This window comes from Anomaloglossus baeobatrachus, chromosome 6, assembly GCF_048569485.1.
Source record: "Anomaloglossus baeobatrachus isolate aAnoBae1 chromosome 6, aAnoBae1.hap1, whole genome shotgun sequence".
Lineage (NCBI taxonomy): Eukaryota > Metazoa > Chordata > Amphibia > Anura > Aromobatidae > Anomaloglossus > Anomaloglossus baeobatrachus.
In genome coordinates this window covers 200,703,588-200,729,091 of record NC_134358.1, presented here as the reverse complement: position 1 = coordinate 200,729,091, position 25,504 = coordinate 200,703,588, and the positions used below count along the sequence as shown (strand labels likewise).

Here is a 25,504-nt window from a genome sequence, read left to right as displayed (position 1 = left end):
CGGGGCCAGAGCGAGCGTGCATTGCGTGAGGGGGGCGGGGCGTGGCAGAGTTGCCAATGCGTGCAGGGTGCCGGGGCGAGAGGCCAATCCGTGGGGGGGGGGCGGAGCCTGGGCGAGCGGTCGGCCAATCCGTGTGGGGGCGGAGCCTGGGCGAGCGGCCAATCCGTGCGGGGTGGGGGGCCATGGCGAGCCCAGCGGCCAATCAGCTTTGTGTCACCGTAAGGACACAATTTTGGAGCAAGACAGACAGATAGAATAAGGCAATTTATATATATATATATATATATATATATATATATATATATATATATATATATACACATACATACATACATACACCTCATTAATGTAAAATTTCTTAGAAGGTGTGGAAAAAATGCTGCACAGTTATAATGTTTTCAAAAGAAAATGTGTTAATGGTTTACATCAGTTACTGAATTACAATGTGTATGAACAATAAAAAAAAATTGAAATCAAATCAATAATTCGTGTGATCACCCTTTACTTTCAAAACATCTTTTATTTAAAGGTATACCTACATGCAGTTTTTGTAGGAACTTGACAAGGATGTTGTTCAAAACATCCTGGAGAATCAACCACAGATCTTCTGTGCATATAGGTTTATGCAAAGCTTCTGTCTCTACATCTAATCCCAGACAGACTAATCGATACAGAGATCAGGACTCCGTAGGGCCATATCATCACTACCATGTCAGAGGTATTACACCATGGCAAAACTGAGAATATTCAAATTCATATTCAATTTTCAAAAATATTCAAGGATTAGCAAGGTGTTTCCCAGGAAAAGATGTCAAAGTAGATACTTTCAAAATGAGCTGTTCAAGCTCTATTGAAGAGGTACCAAAAATGGCCAATGATGAAGACCGCAGAAACAGTGGTCAGTCAAGGAAACTTAGTGCAGCAGATAAAAAAAAACCACAGCATTAGTGATGAGAAAGCACCATGAGGCTCAGGTGCTCTGTACTCATAATGAGCAGATTAGACACTCAGATGGGTGCAACTTGAGTTCCTGAGTATAATGGACGTCAATTGATGACTTGAGCATTTTTCCGGGAAATCTTCCGGAAAAATGCTCAAGCTCCCCATTGACTTCTATTATACTCAGGTACTTGAGTTGCACCCATCTGAGTGTCCAATCTGCTCATTATGAGTACAGAGCACCCGAGAATAGTAGTGCTCGCTCATCATTACACATCATCCTTACTTCCTTTCAAAATTGGAAGAAGTCCAGTAGTGCCATCAGCTCTGAACTGGCAGCATCTAGTGGGACCCAGCAACAAGTTAGGACTATTCGGAGACGTCTGGCCAGAAGTGGTCTTCACGGAAAAAATGTGGCCAAGAACTATACCTTCCACATGAACACAAGGCCAAGCTACCCTGCATGGAAATGGGGACTGGAGCGCAGAAAACCGGCAGCAGGTGCTTTGGACTGATGAGTCCAAATGTGAAACATTTGTTGGAAAACTGTGAAATATTTGGCTTGCTTATATAACACTATTAACTTCACAGTGCTTTAAAGACATTATCAATAGTCTATGGGGCTTTTAAAATGTTCAATTTTTTTCCGCAGCATGGATGAAAAGAGCCAGTACAAGTCTGTGGGACCATGAAAAACACATACAGCACAACGATAGCGTCACTCTGCATATGTGAAAAACCATAATGACACACTGACCAAGCACTGATGAAACCAGTACCGTTATTTTGCATACATGCAAAATACTGACGCCTGAATGCGGCCTTTACAATGTTCCAAAAATAAAAAACAATATTTAATAACCTGGAGTAAGATATGATTTAAAAAAGCAATCTGGCTGTGTGCTTCGTTGACACAATTTATGATGATATAATAATAAAGGGAGTTGAAAACCAAACAAGTTAAAGGAAGATGAAGAGTTAAGTGATAAACCAGTTTAAGGCCTGAATGGAGTTTATAGAGCACAGCCTAATTCACCCAGCTTCCAACAGATGATCCAAAAGCTCTACTCTCGTAGGTGCAATTGTAGTATATGTGGATTTTACAATTTAGCTGAGATGAAAAATTGTCATAATTAAGTAATGTCACACAGAGTGTATCAGGCAACGCTGGAAATTACAACAAAACACACAAAAGCATCCGTTGCAGGGGAAAAGGCACAGCTTTGATGAAAAATAGCAAAATATACATGCGAGAGAGCATGAAAAATAGATACGTTTCCGCACGTGATGAGAGGGAATTCTTACAAAACTAAGACCATGAACAAATTAAAACAGTAAGAGCAGAATGGAGAATTAAATCCATAAGTAAGTGGTACTTAAGTAGATAAGCTGAGAATTTTAAGTACCATCTGATCAGGTAAAGTACAGTATAATGAGATGCTCTGAACTACAAATTTCACCGGTGGGATCTAGTTCATTTTCAAGACTCTTTCAATTCTTGGAGGTAAGGTGCACTTTCAAGTTTGCTGATGCAGAGAGGGCAATGGGGGCAAGTGAAAAAGTAATGCCATTCTACCTGCTGGGCTTCTTACGATTACTTTTCACAGGAAGATAAAGAGTCTGCTCCAGTCACTTCTCATGAAAAGAAGGACCTTTAAGACTGCACTATCTAATAAACAGGCCACTTGACCAGGAATATTTCACATTTTCAGCATTTCCCAGATCAGCTGCTTTCAGTTTGACTGTAAAACATTTCTCTCTGCTTCAACCGTAATAAAACTACTAGTGAGGGATGTGCGGCTATTCAAGGAGCACGAGATATGTTTGTTTCTGGTAGGAATGATCCACTAGAATAGGTTTTTTACCATTAACCCCTGAGGAATCAGTTTATACATATAAACCGGAGTTTCCCAAACTCCAGTTTTCACGGCCCCTAACTAGAGATGAGTGAACCTCAGGTTCGGTGTTCGTCCCAAAAAAAAACAGACAAAAAACAGGGTTTGGGTGATTTACGTATGAAAACCACTTGCACGAGCATCGTTGTGCTCGGGTACGCTTGGTGCTTGGCCCAGTGCGAGCAGCTTGTAGTGTTTCAATGGCTCACACTGGAAGAAACAACAGCAATTATCAACAATTAACAACAGCAATGATCAGAAACCCCACCTACCTGCCCCCGGAAAGGATTTGTTTATGGCTGGCTGCATGTTTGCGGAGACCTGAACTGTCCAATCAGTGGAGTTCAGGTCAAGTCCAGGCCATAAACCAAACTTTATCTAAAGCCCGGCCAAACTTCTGTGGGTTTGCTTACCTCTACCCCTAACATATCAGGTTTTCCTTAGTACTGGTATTATCACCACAGTGGCTCAGGGGGTCCTGGGTTCATATCCCACCAAGGACAACATCAGCACAGAGTACACTTTCCGAGTTTTGTGGAGTTCTCCCAGACTCCAAAGACATACTGATAAGAAGTTTAGATTCTAAGCCCAGATGGTGACCGTGATGATCATGTCTGTAAAGTGCTATGGAATATGATGGCACTATATCATTGAGTAAAATAAAGAAATATTAAGACACATGAGAGTGCCACAGGTTCTCTCACCTAAGAACTAAGGAAATCCTGAAATATGATCTGTTTCTCAAACTCCTGTCCTCATGGCCCCCCAAGCATATGTTTTCAGGATTTCCTTAGTTGAGAGGGAGGGGGACCGAGAGGACTGGCTTTTGGGAACAACTGAGTTAAACTAATCACAATAGAAATTAAAGCAGCATGTGTGGCAACGCCCTGAGAAAAGCCTACCGTGAAAGAAGAGTTTTACTAGTGTCCGTCAAACCATCACTGACTGTGGAGGCTGGAGGGCTTAACAAGATGCCTGCAACCATGGTAGAAAAAAGCAGAAAAACATATGTTGCTGGCACTAGGAAATAAAAAGGGAAATCTAAAAGCCAAGATTAATTAAAAGAAACTAACTTACAAAAGTTACAAATCATCTGAAATATGTCGTAAAAAAACATCTCCTTAGATAAGCGGAGGATGAAAATTTAGAGGCTTCCAAAATGTTCAGCTCAACGGCATGAAATAAAATAGCTATGCCATCTAGTCCAATTTGTAGCCAGCCTGTGCGTTATGAATTGTTAAATACGCAGTACAGTGCACTGGATGATTTAAGCACACAACAGCTTGAGTCCACCAGCCAGCCGAAATTTTCATTTATTCCTGCTGTCTACAATTACCCACAACCATGTATTTTTAAATATTTCCAGCCTGTAAAAATTACTAATTTTTGCCACTTGTGTTTATCTGCATTTCGACTTTGATTTGGATAAATTAAGCTCTCAAGTGTTTCTTGCTTTATGAAACTCTGCATGTTGTACACTTCAACACAAATAAATGACTTCTACCATTAGAGGCTTAAATAATGTAATGTATTTCATGCTCAGCCTGAAGCTGGATTCCAATGAAGTTGCTAATGCACGTAATGATTAAGTGTAACTCAAATACTAACTGTGTTGTTGAAAACATGACAGGCAATAATTTGGTCTATTATATTCTGCCATTTAATTGCCTAGTACAGACATTCTCTGACACGTTATGAAGCAATGATTTACAATTATTCAAGCTGCAAAGGTCAGAAAGTGACATTATAATCATCCACGCAAAGATCCCTTCTAATGCACAAAAACTAGGTGGAGCCACGAAAGAAAAAATGTTTGGCTAAATATATTCAATTTTCCATTTAGCTTTATTTTTTTTATATGCAATCAACATTATGAGGGGGAAAAAGGCAAACAATGCCAGTGCAGTCATCTGCTGCAGCAGAACATCTTAAGATTCTTCATAGATCTGGTGTAAACAGCATGTGCTGAAGACGCCATTTATTTGGCTATGCTAAAATCCGCTCCTGCAATCCATTTATGCTTAAAAAAAATAGCTTTAGAAAGGTAGCAGTTGTACCAAGACCCTTGTGCCCATAGGCTCTCTTCTGTCACATGATTATTATAAATGGGGCATTATAGGTTTGAGACCCTATTATAGATTTTACATTAAGGCACACAAGTTATAGGTTAAGCCTATCCATTTTAATCTATATTACATTGACTCCTGACAGATTACAATAGTGATCGTAGCATTAAAGGGAATTTGTCAACAGGTTTTTGCTATGTAATCCGACAGCAATATGATGTAGGGGCAGAGAGCCTGATTCCAGTGATGTATTAATTAGTTTATTGGGTGCAACAGTTCTGATAAAATCATAGTTTTCTCGGATATTTATTAAGCAGAGCTCTGAATGCCGAGCCCTCTATAATGCTGCCCACACCAATGATTGGTAGCTTTCTGTTTAAACTGTATATTGACAGAGAGCTGCTAATTAATGGTGGGGGAGTGGCTGGACTAGAAGACACAAGGCAGCTTGTCATGTAGTACTAATCTCCTGCTGATAAAACACTGATTATATTCAAACAGCAAAACACAACCCAGTAATCATTGGGCTATTATATTACAAAGTAAACACCTGGTGACAAATTCTCCTTAAAGAACCTACTACCTACTATGCCCAAAGCAGGGGATAAGGAAAAGTGCAGGCCACATGGATTTGCACTTCTATAGTGGCTTTTACAACATCCAGAAACAATCTTGTAGAAATATGCCAGAAAAATAAGAGCCTTTAACACTTTAGCTGTCCTTGTGTCTTAGTTAATGTGTTAAAAAGCAGCTGTGACTTAGTTTGGCGTCAACTGTAGTTACAGCGAACGGGAGAGAATTCTAAACCATGCCCCTTCTCCAAACAGATAAAGAAGAAAAACTGCATGCCTCGTGCTGTAGTTTTATACAATAAAAGATTAAAAGGATGCTAAACCTAGACAATTATACAAGTAAACGTGATACATACTATGTCAGGCTACAGGGTTTTCTCTATGTTCCTGAAAAAAACTGTGGAAATTCTATAAAGGACACTTTTTATTTTCGTCTGGAAAAATGCAGAAGATTGTGCATGGAGATTAATCATATCGGAGCCCTATGACTAGCAGGTCAGAGGGGAGAGGCTCCTGCTTCAGCCAGTTGTTTTAAAGCCAGACACAAAATAGTAAGAGAATCTAGCTAAGTTTCTGGGACACAGAGAAAATTATTATTATACTTTTCTGTTTTAATTACCATATGTTTTGAATTACTATGTGAAAGCGAAGGAAAAGTAATTTTTGCATTTTACAGCATTTTTTATATATATCAAACGATATGTCGTCGGGGTCACATCGTAAGTGACGCACATCCGGCGCCGTTTGACATATCGTAGCGTGTGACAGCTACGAGCGTCTGTTAACGAGCAAAAATACTCACCTAATCGTTGCTCGTTGACACGTCGCTCATTTTCTAAATATCGCATGTCCTTCTCTGCGCCAGTTGTTCATCGTTCCCGGGGCATCACACATCGCGACGTGGGACACCCCGGGAACGCTGAACTGCAGCTTCCCTGCGTCCCGCTGGCAATGCGGAAAGAAGGAAGTGGGCGGCATGTTTACGTCCCGCTCATCTCCGCCCCTCCACTTCTATTGGCCGGCCGCTGTGTGATGTCGCGGTGACGCCGAACGTCCCTCCCTCTTCAGGAAGTGGATGTTCGCTGCCCACAGCGAGGTCGTTTGGAAGGTAAGTACGTGTGACGGGGGGATACAGCATTGTGCGACACGGGCAACAAATTGCCCGTGCCGCACAAATGATGGGGGCAGGTGCGATCGCACGATTAATTGCAGCGTATAAATCAGGCTTTACATTTAATGATTTAGATTTTAAAGGCATACAAATTATACCTAAAAGAGTGGAAACTAATCGGGAAAAAAAACAAAAAAACTGGAGGGCTCTCCTTGTTTTATGTCTCTCAGCCCCAGTATAGTGAAAGAATGCAAGGTCAGGTAACCTTTGTGGGAAATTAGCAAAAAGTCACCATAAAATATAGTGTCAAAATATGCAATTCCCTGACAGTAAAACATAAGGCTCGCTTGTCCAGCAGTAGATGAGCAAATCTGAGGTTCGGGTACGTTACATGCAATCTTTACTTGAGCGAGCATCGCTGTGCTCAGTCGTGTGCGAGCCCCCAGTATCTGAATGGCACACACTGGGGGTAACAACAGCATGATCGGATGTAGTGTGCCAAAAAAAGTTTGAAAAAGCCCGCCCCTGGAAGGGATCTTTTTATGGCTGCGTGTATGTAGGCGGAGACTCAAACTGCCAATCAGTTACTTGCTCCGGGGTTCGGGTCAAGCTCGAGAAAGTGCAGGCTCAGCTCCTTGGCTGCCAACGAACCCAACCTCCACGGAACTGCTCATCTCTATCCAGCAGCACATAAAGCACAATGCTTTTCTACAGGAAGAAGCAAACAATAAAAAAAAAATTCTTAGGCAGATTTCATACAATTCACTTTTCACACAAATGGGCAGGATGCCATGGGGAAGCTCACTCTCTTAGAGATCACAATAAGCAAGTCCTTGTCTAGTCGTGTTATGTCGCTTTCAGCAGTACTCAACTTTTTTGGTTTTCTACACAAATACAGACCCAAATTCATTAAGACTTGTGTTTCGCATACCTTCTTAATGAAGGGTGTGTAGGAATAAAATATGCCAAATGTTTTAAGAGGTGCATCTTATCAGAGGCTAGAGCAGGGGTGGGGAACCTTTTTACTGCCGGGGGCCATTTGGAATTTTCTGCCAACCGTCAGGGGCCGCACAAAATTATCAACGTGAAAACTACCCTTCTATATTTGGTCAAACAATTAATTAACTCACCTCTACTGTGATGGCCGGAGCAGCTTCTCTTTGGTGTGGCTGTGATGTTTCCTGATATTGATCATGTTTTTCACACAACTGTTTTTCCAGGTTTGCCTTGGTCTGGAGAGGTTGGGGGCATACACATCACAGGAGACACTGAGGCATATAAATTACAGGAGAGGATGGGGCATATACATCATAGGAAGGGCTGGGGGCATATACATCAGATGAGAGGCTGGGGAATGTGTACATCACAGAAGAGGCTGGGGCATATACATCACAGGAGGGGCTGGGGCATACACATCACAGGAGGGGCTGGGGCACACAAATCACAGGAGGGGCTGGGGCACAGACATTACTAGAAGGGCACAGACATCACTAGTGGGGCACGGACAACACTGGCGATGGCACGGAAAGCCCTGGCGGTAGCAAGGACAGCCCTGGCGGGGGCACAGGCAGCGCTAGGGTGGGCACAGACAGCACTAGGGGGCACAGACAGGACTGGCGGCGGCATAGACACTACTGGCAGTGGCATGAACAGCCCTGGCGCAAGTACGGACAGCACTTGCAAAGGCACAGACAGCACTGGCAGAGGCACAGACAGCACTAGGTAGCAGTATGAACAGCACTAGGTGGCAGCACGGACAGCACTAGGTGGCAGCATGGACAGCAGTAGGTGGCAGCACGGACAGCACTAGGTGGCAGCACAGACAGCACTAGGTGGCAGCACAGACAGCACTAGGTAGCAGCACAGACATCACTAGGTAGCAGCACAGACATCACTAGGTAGCAGCACAGACATCACTAGGTAGCAGCACAGACATCACTAGGTAGCAGCACAGACATCACTAGGTAGCAGCACAGACATCACTAGGTAGCAGCACAGACATCACTAGGTAGCAGCACAGACATCACTAGGTAGCAGCACAGACAGCACTAGGTAGCAGCACAGACAGCACTAGGTAGCAGCACAGACAGCACTAGGTAGCAGCACGGACAGCACTAGGTAGCAGCATAGACAGCACTAGGTAGCAGCACAGACAGCACTAGGTAGCAGCACAGACAGCACTAGGTAGCAGCACAGACAGCACTAGGTAGCAGCACAGACAGCACTAGGTAGCAGCACAGACAGCACTAGGTAGCAGCACAGACAGCACTAGGTAGCAGCATGGACAGCACTAGGTAGCAGCATAGACAGCACTAGGTAGCAGCACAGACAGCACTAGGTAGCAGCACAGACAGCACTAGGTAGCAGCACGGACAGCACTAGGTAGCAGCACGGACAGCACTAGGAGGCAGCATGGAGAGCCCTAGGAGGGAACACGGAGAGCACTAGGTGGTAGGATGGATAGCTGGGGGAGTATAGATATCACCAGGAGAGCATGGGCTGAACTGGGGGGGACGGACAGCAGTGGGGGGGGCACATACAGTAGTGGTGAGTACAGAGCACTGGGGAGCATAGACAGCATAAGGGGACACAGAGAGGACTAGGGGACACGGACAGCACTGACCATGGCATGGACAGCACTGGTGGCAGCATGGACAGCATTAGGTGGTGCAGATAGCACTGGGGGGCATGGACATCACCAGGGGGTACAGACAGCATTGAGGGGTTACACAGCAATGGGGGGTACACACAGTACTAGGGGGTACACACAGTATTGAGAGGTACACACAGCACTAGAGGGTAAATAGCATGGGGGGGGCAGCGATGGGTTATGTACTCACAGTACTGGTGGTTAAGGAGGGGGGGCGTCACACAACTTGGGTCCGGGAGGCATGTACAGCAGGGAGTCCGGTAAATCTGCCACACCTATTTTTCTGTGACTGGAGTGCAGCACGCTGCTTACACCAACCACAAGGTAAGCCCTGAGCAATCTAGCACAGGCCAGGGTTGAGCCTAGAATGTACAGGCTGCAGTCAGGTCCCGGAAGGACCTCGCACATTCTACCACTTAGTAGTGAGTCTGTTACAATGTACGGGCTGGAGTCAAAATCTTGAAGGAGCCCACACATTCTAGCATCTCACCACAGGGCCAGGGAGCGTGCGCTTCCTTGCTCACGCAATGGGTTTTAAAGGGCCAGCAGTCGAGAAAAGCGTGGCTGCCGCCACAGCAGTGCGGTCCCCGGGAATGTGCACGGGGGCTGCATAAAAAGTCATTACTGGCTGTAGGTTCCGCAACCTGGGCTAGAGTAACATTTCTGGCATAAGAAACGCCAACACTTTTTAATCAATTTGACGGCCAATCGTAGCCACGCACCGTACCATCTCAACGCTGTTTATTTTGACAGAGCTGCTTAAAATTGGCGTGAGGATACGAACAGCTGAAAAGTGGTTGAGGAAGTACGTGCTGTGACTGTTCAGAAACTTTCACGAAAAACCCTCTGAGGTAAAAACTTTGATGTATCGCCCCACAGTTTTCCCCTGTACTACTCACACAGGCAACACTCCCCTTTTAATTACCTCATTCTCTAGTGTCCTACATGGATCAGATCTAAAACCCAGAGGGTTGCATGGGACTAACCATCCCACCGAGTCTCTAAAGCCACTCCTAAAATCCAGACTTAGAGATCTACCTAGACATACTTGATAACAAAATGTTACTCAGTGCCAAATTCCTACCAGAATTCATACCACTGACAATAGAAACCTCAGGGGCACATACTTACCATGCAGCAATTTACCTGCCAGCTGCTTACATCTTATACAGTAAAAGCATATACTTAAAGGGAACCTTTCAGAAACTTCTACAAAAGCAGAATACTTCTACCCAAACCATTAATATAGGTATGTTGCCCTTTAAAAGAAAAGAAAATAAACCTTGTTATGACCCCAAAGTAGTGTTCTAACAGTGAGAAATCGATTTTTAAAGTTCTGGTAGTGCCGATGTGCCTTTACTAGACAGAACTTTAAGGCTATGTGCGCACACTGCAGTTTTGTTTCTTCAGCAAAAAACGCACCCTCTGGCTGAAAAAACATGTCAAAAAACGTACGTGTTTTCGCCGCGTTTTTGACCATTTGTTATTTCACTAATTTCAATGGAAAAATGCAGGGAAAAATGCAAAAAAGAACTGATATGCTGCTTCTTTTTTTTTCCGCACCCAAATCTGCAAGCAAAAAAAGAAGCCACATGTACACAGCCTTTTTAAATTATCATTATTATAGCGCCATTTATCCCATGGCGCTTTACAAGTGAAAAGGGTATTCATATAAACTAGTACAACAATCATTAACAGTACAAAACAGACATGAGGAGAGAGGACCCTGCCCGCGAGGGCTCACAGTCTACAGGGGATGGGTGAGGGTACAGTAGGTGAGTACCAAGCTGATTGCGCAGTGGTGTAATAGACTGAGGGCTATTGTAGGTTGTAGGCTTGTCTGAAGAGGTGGGTCTTCAGGTTCCTCTTGAAGCTTTCCCACAGTAGGCGAGAGTCTGATATGCTGGGATAGAGCATTCCAGAGTATGGGGGAGGCACAGGCGAAATCTTTTATGTGATTGTGGGAAGAGGAGATAGGAGAGTTGTAAAGAAGGACATCTTGTGAGGATCGAAGGTTACGTGTAGGTAGGTACCGGGAGACTAGGTCACAGATGTAAGGAGGAGACAGGTAGTCAATGGCTTTGTAAAAGTGTAATTCTCATAGACACTGCTGGGGAAGGAAATGCATGCAGTTTAGGGCAACAAACTGCACCCAAACCGCATCCAAAACTGCACTGTGTGTACAGGGACTGAATGTAATTTCTCATTGCAAAAACAGCGCGGTGGATGGTCTTCTCTTTAAAAGGGCTAAACAGTCAAATAAGGGATCAGGGGGAGTAGTTTCTGACAAGTTTCCTCTAATAAAATGAAAGATACCAGTGCAATATTGCAACAATGCCCGCTCCTTGATGATAATCATATTGGACAAAGCTGAAGTCAGTTACTATCATTCTATCATAGCCAGAATATAAAAACATTGCAAAAACCTCAAAATGAAATTATTAATAAAAAAAAACTACCTAGTGTGAGACCTTCTGTTTGTGACAAAATTAAAGAATTAATGTTGCTGAAAGATCACTTCACCTTATAAAATGACATTTTTAAAATTTCTAAATTTATAGCAATTAAAACTAATGAAGAAATGCCGCATGAGCTGCTCATGCTCAGGAACTAATAGGTCCACTGAGCATTTTCAAGATTATTTAGCCATCAATGTTAATGAATTGACATTGTCAGTAGTGTTAATGTTCCGACACTCCGAGCCGCCTCTAATCCAATATCTATTTCTTCTATTGTCTATACTTACATTTATAACCTGCCCTAACTTTTAATATTACAATTAATCCAACCCTTAAGGGGTGACTTCTCCGATGTTCTCCTTTACTTAACAAGTCTGCACTCATCAAAGGCCGGCTTCAATATTTTTACAGCGTTGCCAAAATGAAACTGATGGGGACTTTAATGAAAAACTAGGTAGATTTAGACATGAAAGACTAATTTATAAAATTATGATGACAATCTTTTTTTTATTTTTTTTATTAAAGAGTCAACTTGCAATTATCTGATAACAAAGGGTGTCCTGCTGCTCAGAAGTATTCAGTGTCTCTACAAGCACCATCGTAGTTCACATAAAAGTCAGTAGACATTCCAATTAAAGGGAACCCGTCACGTAAAAAAAACGCTATTAACCTGCAGATATAGGATTAATCTGCAGGTTAATAGAGTTTGAAACCTGCTTGGTGCCTGCACAGTAAACCCCGCTGCCGGGAGGAAAACAACTTTAATCCTCCCGACAGTGTTCGGGTTTCAGTCATGAAGGCGGCGCCGACGCAAGTTCAGTCACCGGTCTGTATATGGCGAGCGGCGGCTGTAACCACACACCCCTGTACTAACTGACAGCTGATTCTAATGCAGAGCGGTTGTCATTGAGTGTGGGGGCACGATAACAGCTGACGCTCTCCATGCACTGAGCGCATGCCGGCACCACCCTCGTGACTGGTACCCGAACGCTGCCAGGAGGATTAAAGTTCTTTTCCTCCTGGCAGCGGGGTTCAATGTGCATTGACCAGGCAGGATTCAAACATTATTAACCCCTCACCCCCAGGCAATTTTCTGTTTTTTCATTTCTGTTTTTTCTTCCCCTTCTTGCGGGAGCCATATCTTCTTTTTTTTTTCATTAATATTGCCATATAAGGGCTTATTTTTTGCGGAATGAGTTGTACTTTCGAATGAAATTATTAGTCTTACAATATAGTGTACTGGAAAAATCGGAAAAAAAATTCCAAGGCCGGTTAAATTTAAAAAAAAAAAAAAAAGTGCAATTGCACAATTGCTTTTAGTCTTAATTACAGTGTTCACTATATGGTAAAACTGATGGGCCCATTTGATGCCTCACATCGTACGTGTTCGTAGATACCAAATGTATACTTTTACCTTTATCTAAGGGGTGAAAAATATTCAAAAGTTTGTCCCAAAAAAAAAAAAAAAGATTAATGCTTTTGGCACTATTTTCCCGAGACCCGTAGCGTTCTCATTTTTTGGGATCAGGGGCTCAGTGACGGCTTATTTTTGTGTCTTGAGCTGTTGTTTTTAATTCTACAATTTTTGTGCAGATGCTAAGTTTTGATCGCCTTATTGAATTTTTTTACATTTTGCAAAAAAACGTAATTTTAGAGTTTGGAATTTGTTTCTCGCTACGACGTGTACCAATTAGATTAACTGATTTTATATTTTGATATATCGGGCATTTATGAATGTGGTGATACCAAATATCTATATATCGCTTTTAACATTTATTTTCAATGGGGCGAACGGGGGGGGGTGATTTGAACTTTTAGGTTTTTTTTATTTTTCATATTTTTTTAAAACCTTTTTTTCAATTTTTAATTTATTTTACTAGTCCCTCTACGGGACTTTATCACTGCAGTGTCTGATTGCCCGTGCATTTCTACTAAACCTGCACTACCATGGCAACACTAAGGCGCCCTGTGATCATGTCACAGGGCCGCCGCTGACGGCAGGGAACAGCGCGATCCCCATCGCGCCAATTTAAATTGCGCTGTCAGTAATTTGACAGCGCAATCTAAGGGGTTAATAGGAGCGGGTAGAGGTCCGATACACCTGCGCCTGTTAGCCACACATTTCTACTGTGAACGTACAGTAACGTCCCTGGTCATAAAGGGGTTAACTCGAAATTAACACGTTTTTTTTTTACAGGTCACAGGTTCCCTTTGAACCTGTCATGTAAAAATATGGCTATAAACCTGCAGATATGGGGTTAATATGCATTTTAATACCGTGTTTTCCCAAAAATAAGACAGGGTCTTATATTATTTTTTGCTCCGTCCGAAAAATGGGCTAAGGCTTATTTTCAGGGGATGTCTTATTTTTTTCCCATGGACAACAATCACCATTTATTTTTGAACAAAAAAAAAAAAAACATTTATTAAAATACTAGCTGTAGTACCCTGGCGTTGCCCGGGATAGTAACTATCTCTTGTCGAGTTTCTGTCTGTCTGTCTCTGTGTGTTTGTCTCTGTCTGTATCAGTTTCTCTGTCTGTCTCTGTATCAGTCTCTCTGTCTCGATCTCTGTGTCTCTCTCTTTCTCTGTGTCTGTCTGTGTCTGTCTGTCTCTCTTTCCCCATATGTCTCTTTCCAGGGCTGTCTCTTTCCAAGGCTGTCTCTTTCCAAGGCTGTCTCTTTCCAAGGCTGTCTCTTTCCAAGGCTCTCTCTTTCCAAGGCTGTCTCTTTCCAAGGCTGTCTCTTTCCAAGGCTGTCTCTATCTCTCTGTCTCTTTCCAAGGCTGTCTCTGTCTGTGCCTCTGTCTGTCTGTCTGTCTTTTTCTGTCTCTCACTCACACATAAGCTTCTTATACTAACAGTTTATTTTGTTCCTATAGCAACCACTGACAGTTGCTATTAATAGCCCGTATCTCCCAGCTCCATTCAGATTAATGGAGGCAGGATTTTTGGGAGTAACTGTAAAGTGTGGGGTTCATTTTTCCAGTCAAAACATAGTCTATGATGTTCCCTGGGTCACATGGGGCGTCTGTGCAAAATGTCATGATTGTAAATGCGACGGTGCAGATTCCTTTAGCAGACACACACACACACACACACACACACACACACATATATATACACATATACATACACTGAGCTTTATATATTAGATGGTCATATTACATTCTGGAACATCAACATCTCCAAGCCTTGTGTGTGGCTATATAGCGATCTATCTATCTATCTATGCTGCTCTCAGATTAGGTGGCAAAAACCTGGTGACAGATTCCTTTTAAAGACCTTTCCCATCTGGTATATTTATGGCATATAAATAGTGATGGGCGAGCATTAAAATGCTCTAGTGCTCGTAACTCTATTCGAGCAGCTCAGATGTTCTGAAAAGGCTCAACTCGAGCAACGAGTATAATGGAAGTCAGTGATTAGGCAGTTCGGCTCTCCGCCCACATAGAGCCAGCCATAAACAGAGCATTTATAGGAATAATGGGGCTTTTTGGCCACAGTATGTCCAAATCCCCAGTGAGAGCCATACAGAGACTTCGAGTGGCTCTCACTGGAGTGCCTGCTGACATCATGCAGTGAAGCAAGCCTGTGCTTCCGAGCACTCGTGATACTCGGCTTAACACCACAAGTACCTGAGCAGCCCGGCGCTTGATCGAATAACGAGCAATGGCAAGCACTCTCACATTTTATATGTAGTGATGAGCAAGTGATAGAAATGGACCTACATGGGATCTGACATAAACAGCTGCCAGCTGAGAAGTCGGGAATCCCAACCACCTCTCCAACTGAAGCAGCAAGTTGTGGGGCATCGTTCTTAAGATGGATCTGGGTCCGTTCAGTGGGACCCGCTTCTACAACACATTTATAGTACGTCCTATGAATTGGAATTAGCAATAAAACAAGAAACGCAGCCAGGATATTTTCAGTATGATGCATGAATATTTATGCAGTAACAATAAAAACAGTTCTATGAATTTGGAGAGGTCCCCGAGATGTTCTCTTAACAACCTCTTGAGGATACACACTGCTCAACAAGCCTGCTTTTTACAACTACGAGGCCCACTTACAGTGAACCTGTCAGGTCCTGTATGCAGCCAGAACCAAGAGCAGTTCTGGATGCATATTTGTAATCCCTGCCTAGTAGTGCCAGCCTATAGTAGCATAGATAAAGAGATCTTTAGAAAAAGTATTTCTAAAGATCCTTTATGATATGGTAATGAAGCCAGCAACTAGTTGCAAGGGCGTTACGTCCCTTGGCTAGTCAGACCCGTTAGCATGTAAGCACGCCCCTGTGGGCATGCTAACATACTAATGAATGTGCAGCATCAGAGGCATGGTCGCTCACCTCTTTGCTGTCACCACGATAGATGCTGATTTTCACCTCTGTGCTCATTATCAGACATCCCAGACTTACGGTCATGCGCACTATGAAGCCGGGTGTACACGTCCCGACTTCAAACTGGTGTAGTGCACATGACTAAAAATCCGGGGACTTCTGATCATGCGCACTGACCCTAAGCCCGGCGTTCAAAGGCGGTGTAATGGACACAGGTATGCATATCACCGTCGATAATGACGGTGGGCAATGGGCATTGAATAGCATGTTAGCACACCCCTGTCCTGTGGGAGTGCTAACATGCTAGGAGGGCAAGATGAGCGCACGCACTAATGCCCTTGCGACTAGTCCCTGAGCTCATTAGCATATCATAGAGGATCTTTAGAAATACTTTTTGTAAAGATCTCTTTATCTATGCTACTAGATGATGGGATGGTTAGGCAGGGATTAGCAATATGCACCCAGAACTGCTCGTCATTCTGGGTGTATATTGCACCTGACAGGTTCCCTTTAAACAGAGAGAACATGGGTTTTAAATCTAAAAGATGTGTCTTGATAATAAAGTGAAGCATGAACACATCATGGTGGGTATACGGCCGTTAGACCGAAATGGCCATTTAGTCATAAAGTCATGTAGATTTGTAATGCAGGTAAAGCTGTAAGTTAAAATACAATATAATCCGGCCATTTGTGCATTGTACTAACTGTAACTGAATGGCAGTGCTCTTTGGATCAGCTAGAAGACCTCTTCACGTTGGTTACACTGGCTCCCGTAAATTGGTTTTATATGATGCACATATTCAGAAGGTTAATTTTATTGGCATAATAACATTAATAAAAAAAAATCCTTACCAGCATCTAGAATATTAAAATCTACTTTGTACATTGTAATGCCACACAGTTAAAACCTTTAAAATATTTCCTTGAAATGAATCAGTTGTACATTTGGTATTTTCATTGCCTTGAATAAAATGTAACATTTTAGAAGGACAATTAAACACTGAAAATGAGAATTCTTTGAAGAGAAAAGAGATTTCGAAAGTGAAGAAAGCAAGAGAAAGCTCATTAAAAAATGACATTAGGCGCAATTTGATATTTTACAAGAAAAAATAAAAAAATAAATAAAAAAAAAGTTACACTCTTCAAAAACATGAAACTACCTGAGGGATGTATTCCTTAGAATAATGTGGAAAAACAGGGGCATAAAAAAATCTGCTTCCAAGTTGTATATTTTTGATGTCTTTAAGTATAATTTATAGTTCTCTCTGGCAATATGAATGAACATCCTATAATTTAGGCAATTTACAGATTACAGGTTCAGATTGACCTTGTAGCCCCATACAATTGCTCATCCACAGAGCAGGATTAGGAGTGGGAGAGAAATGTCATCACTGTATTTAAGGAATTTACCATAACAATGAAAAGCAGGGTATGCATGCATAATGCTAGCCATCAGGAGCACTTCCAAAGCAACGTACAGTCTGTAGCCCGCTCTACTGCGCCGGAGAGATCGACAGGCGCAGTACAAGCGGTTTACTCACCCGCATACATGACACTTGTATTCCCTCATCCCAAGGTGTCTCTTCACATGGTTTCTGGCATCTCCAAGCTGAGCTGCTGCAAAGTTGCATATTTTGCATTTAAATGGCTTTGAGCCTAACGGGAAACAAAAAAGTAGCAATGTGTGAACTGTCACATAACAGAGTGATCTGCTGACCTGTTCTACATCACATAAAGATTGCACCATCACCAAACAAAATAAGCTAAATCGATAAATTTTGCAGATTGTTTTTCTTAACAGATCATGGCAAATACATAAAATAAAACCAATTCTATCATTATAAAAACGTATAGCTTTTTTTCTTTTATATAGTCAGAAAATAGTTAAAGAAACCCTCCAAGAAAGAGGCAGATTCAGACTATCCGATTGAATCGGTGTGAGCTGAAAGTCACATTTACAATGTAAGTCTATGGACCCTCGTTACGATGCTTTATGGACTTACATTGTAAAAGCCACTTCTGGGTCAAATATAAGCCCTACCCTGAAAATAAGCCCTAGCCGTGGTTACATAATGAAGTGTCCATGCAGCTAAAACGTTATTAAAGAATACTGCAGGCCACTTCATTATAAAAAGCAGACACCCCCAAAAGAGAGAAGACAAGAAGACTCCACAATCATACTCACCAGACAGAAAGACCTGCAGTGGAACGCATCAAGGACCTGGGGTGGAATGCACACTCACACACATCAGATCTCACACACATCAGATCGTACACATACACACACATCAGATCACACATACACTCACCACATCCAGCGATACCGATTTCTTGTTTCCAGCAGAGGAACATGGAACGCAGTACAGTGGAGAAGAAGGACCTGTTGTGGAATGCATGGAGGACCTGCAGTAGAACGCATTGATGTGTTCCATTGAAGGTCCTCTATGTGTTCCACCACAGATCCTTGCGCTACACAGGTCTCCCTGCCGGCCAAAGGCAATCGGTATCGCTGGATGTGGTGAGTTTGTGTGTGCGATTGTGTGTGCGATCTGATGTCTGTGTATGATTATGTGTGTGCGCGACCTGATGTATGTGAGTGTCGGCCACAAGAAGGGGAGGACCGCGTGGCATACCTGCTGGGAGTGGCAGCCGAAGATCACAGGAGCACCTGGGAGTGACACAGACATCCGGGATCTGGTATGAGTCTGCTGGGAAAGGGAGTCTGCTGGTTTGTGGAGTAAACTTATCCCCAACTGTGTTTCCTAGAGAATAAGCCCTACCCCGAACGAAATTAAGTCTAGTGCATTTTTGGGGCAAAAATAATATAAGACAGTGTCTTATTTTCAGGGAAACATGGTACCTGCTGACAGAGTCCCTTTAACTGAAAATTGTCTGGGTAATAAAACTTTAACCTCTTACCGATATGGCTATTCTCCTTTTTTTTTTATTTGTGTCTTTGTTGTTTTCCTCTTTTTCTTCCAAGAGCCTTAACTTTTTTTATTTTTTTCTGCCAACATAGGAGTAAGAGGACATTTTTTGGTGGAAGGAGTTGTACTTTTGAATGACATCATTTAACTTAGGATATACTGGAAAGCGGGGAAAAATTTCAAATGCGGCAAATTGCAAAAAAAATAAAAAAAAAAAAAGCAATTCCACAATTGTTATTTTATATTCTTTTTTATTGTTATTTTATATTTTTGTACTCACTATACTGTAAAAATTCCCCAGTAATATAATTCTCCATGACAGTACAATTATGGAGACACCAAACATGTAGTTTGTTTTTTTTTATTTTTAAGTGGCGAAAAAAAACCACAGAAATTTGCAAACCAAAAAATGCAAAAAAAGAAAATGTTACTAGTGTCGTCATTTGCAGAGACCTGTAATGCTTTAAATTTACGGTCAATGGGGATGTGTGAGCGCTTGTTTTTGTGCCCTGAGCTGTTGTTTTAAATTGATACAATTTTGGGGTGGACGAGAAATTTTGCATGTCTCTAATTGCGTTTTTCTGTTTTTGCAGCGGCCAAAAAAACAATAAGTCCGGCATTTAGGTTTTGCCTCTCATTATGGCATTTACTGGTCGAGTTCATTAATTTTATATTTTGATAGAGTGGATTTTTATAAACGTAACATCACCACATGTGTGTGTATTGCTTTTACATTTTTTATGTTTTTATTTTTAATGGGAGGAAAAGGTGATCTTAACTTTTATTTTTTTCATATTTTTAAAAATCTTTTCTTCACTTTTTTTATTAGTCCCATTGAAGGGCTTGTACCGGCAATCATTTTATTTCTTATGCTATATACAGCAATACCTCAGTACTGCTGTATATAGCTAAAATTACTGTCTTTTATAGGCTTTCACAGGAGTAGTTAAGTCAGGCAAGGGGTCTTCAACAGACCCCTGTCAGTAGAACCCATTGGCATCCCATGACTACATCACCTAGGCACCAATGGGCACATAGAATGATGTGCCCCTTGCTAGCACGCGGTAAATGCCAATTACCTAGGCAAGGAGCACAACATGGCACAACCGGGCTGTATGTTTTACACCTTGCTCACATCATTCTGAAGCTCACCATCTTGTTGGATCCCACCAGCCTCTATCCCACTGCATTTCTCCCATGCTGTAGAGGTAAAGCTGCTTCTTCTAACAGCTCGGAATAGAGCAAACTATGGACTAGCGATGCGACTATGTTGCTAGTCCGAACCGTAAATCTTCAGGAGCGCACAATCCATGGCATAGTTGGAAGCAGAGAATCAGGTATGGTGTGCTCCTGAAAATTCATCATGAGACAACCCCTGTAAGAGCCCGCTCTTTACATTTTCTAAATACTGTTATGAATATATGAATTGTTTCATTCCATGCACTTACACTTAAAGGGGTATTCCCATCTCCAGGATCCTATGCCAATATACAGTAGGTGTATTAATAATATTAGCAAATACTTCTAATTGGAAACGTACTATAGTTCTCTTGATATAGCCATGTCTCTAACCTCATGTGCAGGAGATTACAGTAGCTTAGTTATCTATGACCACCAGCAACTGTCACTAAATGCGTGGTCTTAACCATGGATACCCAAGCTGCAATGCCCTGCAGTGGCGTAGCTAGTGGTTCAGCTCAGTGGGGGCGAAACATCTGTATCGGCCCATAACCTGGTAACAACTATAGTATCACGCCTTAATAATGCGTATAGAGGAATCTCCGCAGATGACCGCGCTGTTACTAAAAATAAATCTACACAAAGGCCAACACTTATATTACCGCCATATGGTGACCATATAGTGGTAGATATCAGTCCTGCAGTACATGTGAGAGATTATAGTATGATTATAGGTGGTGACTTACAGCTAATGTTCTTTCTGATTAACTCATTCACTTTTCTTGTCTTTTGTTTCTGGCCCAGCCCGACATGACTTCTCCAGCCAGGGCTCGTCTGCAGAGATTACAACACAGACTCATCTGACTTCTCACATTTCCAGCCCCGACCCCATCTATTCCCAACCTGCACAAACCCCTCATCCTTCTGATACCCCAATACTGAGCCACTGCTGCCATACGTTCCCCCTATTACTGTTACTGCTGTGCGGTACAATAACAATGCTCCTCTTACCACCCCACATACTAATGCCACCGCTGTATCCACACATGCTAATAATGCCTCATTTGTGCCCTCTATATGGTAAAATTGGCCCCTCAAAATTATTATTGCCCTTGGAAAGTGCCCTAGAAAAGTGTCCACATTTTGCTACCAGAATGTAATAATGCCCCCAGTGTGCCTGTGATTGTCACCATACCCAGAGTGCCTATAACAATAATGCTTCTTAAGAGTCCACTTAACATTTAACATGGTCTCCGGAGTCTCCCAGGTACAGATCTCTATACACAATATGATGGTTCCCATAGCTCTCTATACAAAGTATGATGTCCCCACAGTTCTCTATACAGAGTATGAGGAGCCCACAACTCCCTATACGTATGAGGAGCCCACAACTCCCTATACACAGTGTAATGAGCCCACAGCTCCCTATACAGTGTAATGGGCCCACAACTCCCCTATACACAGTATAATGGGCCCACAGCTCCCCTATACACAATATGATGGGCCCACACCTCCCCTATACCAATAATAATGGGCCCATAGCTCTCCTATACAAAATATAATGGGACCACACCTCCCCTATAAACAGTATGATGAGCCCACACTACATGTTATCACTATGTTATCAGGTCCTTATAATATATAGCCCCCCTTCCCCACACACAGCCCCTCATTATTTACATGTTATCAGGCCCTTATAATATACAGCCCCTCCTCCCCACACACATTCCCTCAGTACATACATGTTATCAGGACCTTATAATATACAGCCCCCCTCCCCCACACACATCCCCTTAGTAAATACGTTATCAGGCACTTATAATATACAGCCCCCTCCCCCCACACACACACTCACCTCAGTACATACATGTTATCAGGCCCTCATAATATACAGCTGCCCTTCCACCCTCACACATCCCCCTCATTACATACATGTTATCGGGCTCCCACACTGCACAGTGTAATAGCCCCCTCCCTCACACATCACCTCATTACATACATGTTATCAGGCCCCCACACTGCAGTGTAATAGCCCCTCTCCCCCACACACATCGTTTCATTACATACATGTTATCAGGCCCCCACACTGCACAGAGTAATAGCCCCTCTCCCCCACACATCACCTCATTACATACATGTTATCAGGCCCACACACTGCACAGTAATGAAAACTCTGTCATCACAGTACCTCACCTCCCTCTCCCACTGCACACAATCTTACATACTCTTAGCATCTTACCACCATCCCGGAGCTACGTGTGCAGCAGGAGGAAATCATTGAGACAGGAGAGGGAGGCGGAGCTGGCACTGAGCATCGCTGGTCCTGGAGGAACAGCAGGGAATCCTCTGCAGACAGGTGCGCGGTGTGATAGGACCTGGCAACGCACACTGTGCTGCTCAACCGTGTCCTGCACGCTATATTTAAAAGGTGCAGTGTCACTGATACAGTAATAGTATTGTAGCTCCGAGTGGGCCCCCTCTGAGCATGGGGCCCGGGGCGACCGCACCCTCTGCTCACCCGCTAGCTACGCTACTGCCCTGCACATAAGGCAAGTGACATAGCTAATTGTGAGAACTATTCTACATTTCTAACTGAAGGTATTTGAGAATGTTATTTTTATTACACCTACTACATATTGGGATAGGATCTTGGAGCTAGGAATACCCCTTTAATTGGTATATTTAACCTCTGTTAAAGAAATTACTTATAAATAAAAAACACCTCTACAATATCTCCTATATAAGTGTGTAATTCAGAAGCGGTGTCCTAACTTTCCAGCATTTCATATTGGCATGGTTATTTCAGATTTTTCCTGTCACCCAGCGAGGGTGATTCATCACTCTGCTATTGTAATGACATGCAATGTGTGAATATACTGCGGATAAAATATTATGCCTTTACGACTGTTTTATAGCCCAGAATTTATGATTATTCTGGAAACTAGAAGTATTGACATTTTGGCTATTATTTATTTTGAGCACAAACTTTATTATTGGAGCCGTGCATTGGGCAGATATATGAAACAAGATAGAACTGGTGTGATTAACTGGTTATTTTACAGCAGACTGGAGGTAAAGAGGGCAATGGATCAACAGCCGGTATACGTTTGTAAGGTCAAGGTTTGTGCGATTTCAAAAATGTGATTAGATTAGCTTATTGTTACACAGCAAATCCAAAAATCCTATATATTTAGAAAAGTAAGTTGAGCTGGTGCAGTATATCAAACTGTCAAATATCACGACAATAAGGTTATCTTATGCTTGGTTACGTGCTCCGATGACTTCAGGAACCCTCCTATGACATGTAGTCATCTAATAAGTATACATGGAAGGCTGTGCTAAGACTGAATATACCCGGAATGAAACATGATCAATGGCACACTGTGCACTGTCCTTGGAAAGAAGACTAGCTTCCAAAAATGCCTTGTCGAAATGAAGTCCTCGGTAAAATTTGAGAGTCTTATATTTTAATGTAATTCCCAAAAGCTGACGAAAAATGAAGCATTTAATTTTAATCTTCGAAAAGAAATAAAAAAGTCAACAGTACTAAGCACGGGCAGACAAGGTTGAATATTTCACAGTTCAATGACAATGAGGCTAGATCTCTTAATACTTCCATTTCTAGCAGCAGAAGTAGATGTAAAATATATTTAGCACCTGAATGGTTATATCTAGTCAGCTTTATATGTTTAAATGTCAAAAGCAGGTTGGGACTGCAGCTAACAGCAATCACATCTCATCAATCACGCACAGAAACTCCAGTTTATTTAAATGATGCAGATAAAACTAAATTAATCATTAATTTGGTGACATTCTAAATTGTCATTGTGCTGTGCAAAAAGGGCTAATGCAAATTGTATAAAAATAGAAAAGGAATATCTTCCTAGACAAGGAGGCTGAGAAATATGCAGCGTGACTTCAGTACATTTCACAGATTTAGACCAACATATATAAAAATGTTGAATGTCTATATCGACTGGCTCAGTAGCCGAGATGATTGCATCAAATACTTTCCATCAAGAGAGTTGGAAAAACATTTTCTTTTTGTACGAGGGGCAACATAACCAATTTTACCTCCGATTCTGCCTTAGTGAAAATACTTTTGGACTGGACATAGGCTATAAAGATCCAGGCAGTCCACATATTAAGGCCACGTCACACTAAGTAACATCGCTAGCAACATCGCTGCTGAGGCACGACTTTTGTGACGTAGCAGCGATGTTGCTAGCGATGTTGCTGTGTGTGACATCCAGCAACAACCCGGCCCCTGCTGTGAGGTCGTTGGTTGTTGCTGAATACCCTGCACCATTTTTTTAGTTGCTGCTCTCCCGCTGTGAAGCACACATCGCTGTGTGTGACAGCGAGAGAGCAACAACTAAATGTGCAGTGAGCCGGCTTCTGCGGACGCTGGTAACCACGGTAAACATCGGGTAACCAAGAAGCCCTTTCCTTGGTTACCCGATATTTACCTTTGTTACCAGCGTTCGCCGCTCTCAGCTGTCAGTGCCGGCTCCTGCTCTGTGCACACGTAGCCGGAGTACACATCGGGTAATTAACCCGATGTGTACTGTGGCTAGGAGTGCAGGGAACAGGGAGCCGGCACTGGCAGCGTGAGAGCGGCGGACGCTGGTAACGAAGGTAAATATCGGGTAACCAAGGTAAGGGCTTCTTGGTTACCCGATGTTTACCGTTGTTACCAGCGTCCGCAGAAGCCGGCTCCCTGCTGCCTGCACAAGTAGCAGAGTACACATCGGGTAATTAACCCGATGTGTACTGTGGCTAGGTGTGCAGGGAGCCAGCGCTAAGCAGTGTGCGCTAGTAACCAAGGTAAATATCGGGTTGGTTACCAGATATTTACCTTAGTTACCAAGCGCAGCATCGCTTCCACGCGTCGCTGCTGGCTGGGGGCTGGTCACTGGTTGCTGGTGAGATCTGCCTGTTTGACAGCTCACCAGCAACCCGTGTAGCGACACTCCAGCGATCCCTGCCAGGTCAGGTTGCTGGTGGGATCGCTGGAGCGTCGCTTAGTGTGACGGTACCTTTACTCTGCCCTGACGTTCTAAAACATTAATGCAGGCTAAACAGCTTGCACAAGATTGTGTAGCTTTGAGGGTGGGAAGCAGACTGTTCGACACAGCCAGACATCCCACAGAAAAGATAAACATGGTTTATTACCATGTTTACCTTAACCGCTTTATACACAAGCTGAACCATGGCTTGTGTATAGAGATTATGAAGCACTGACAGTGCTTCCTCCTCCTGACCCAGTGATCATGTGATTGCTGGATGCAGGGAAGAAGCAGAAGATAAAAAACAAAACAAAACCAGGCCGCAGCCAATAAAGGAGGGAAACAATATATGCAAAA

At 42.8% G+C, this 25,504-nt stretch overlaps 1 protein-coding gene across 1 annotated transcript in view; it reads right to left on the bottom strand.

Annotated features, from left to right (window-relative positions):
* The window catches only part of ZNF407 (zinc finger protein 407), a 678,079-nt gene that overhangs the window by 593,976 nt on the left and 58,599 nt on the right, over positions 1-25,504 (bottom strand). Inside the window, exon 3 of the mRNA XM_075314622.1 lies at positions 17,574-17,688. Within this exon, the coding sequence (XP_075170737.1) occupies positions 17,574-17,688 (115 nt within the window). The remainder of the gene's footprint in view (positions 1-17,573; positions 17,689-25,504) is intronic.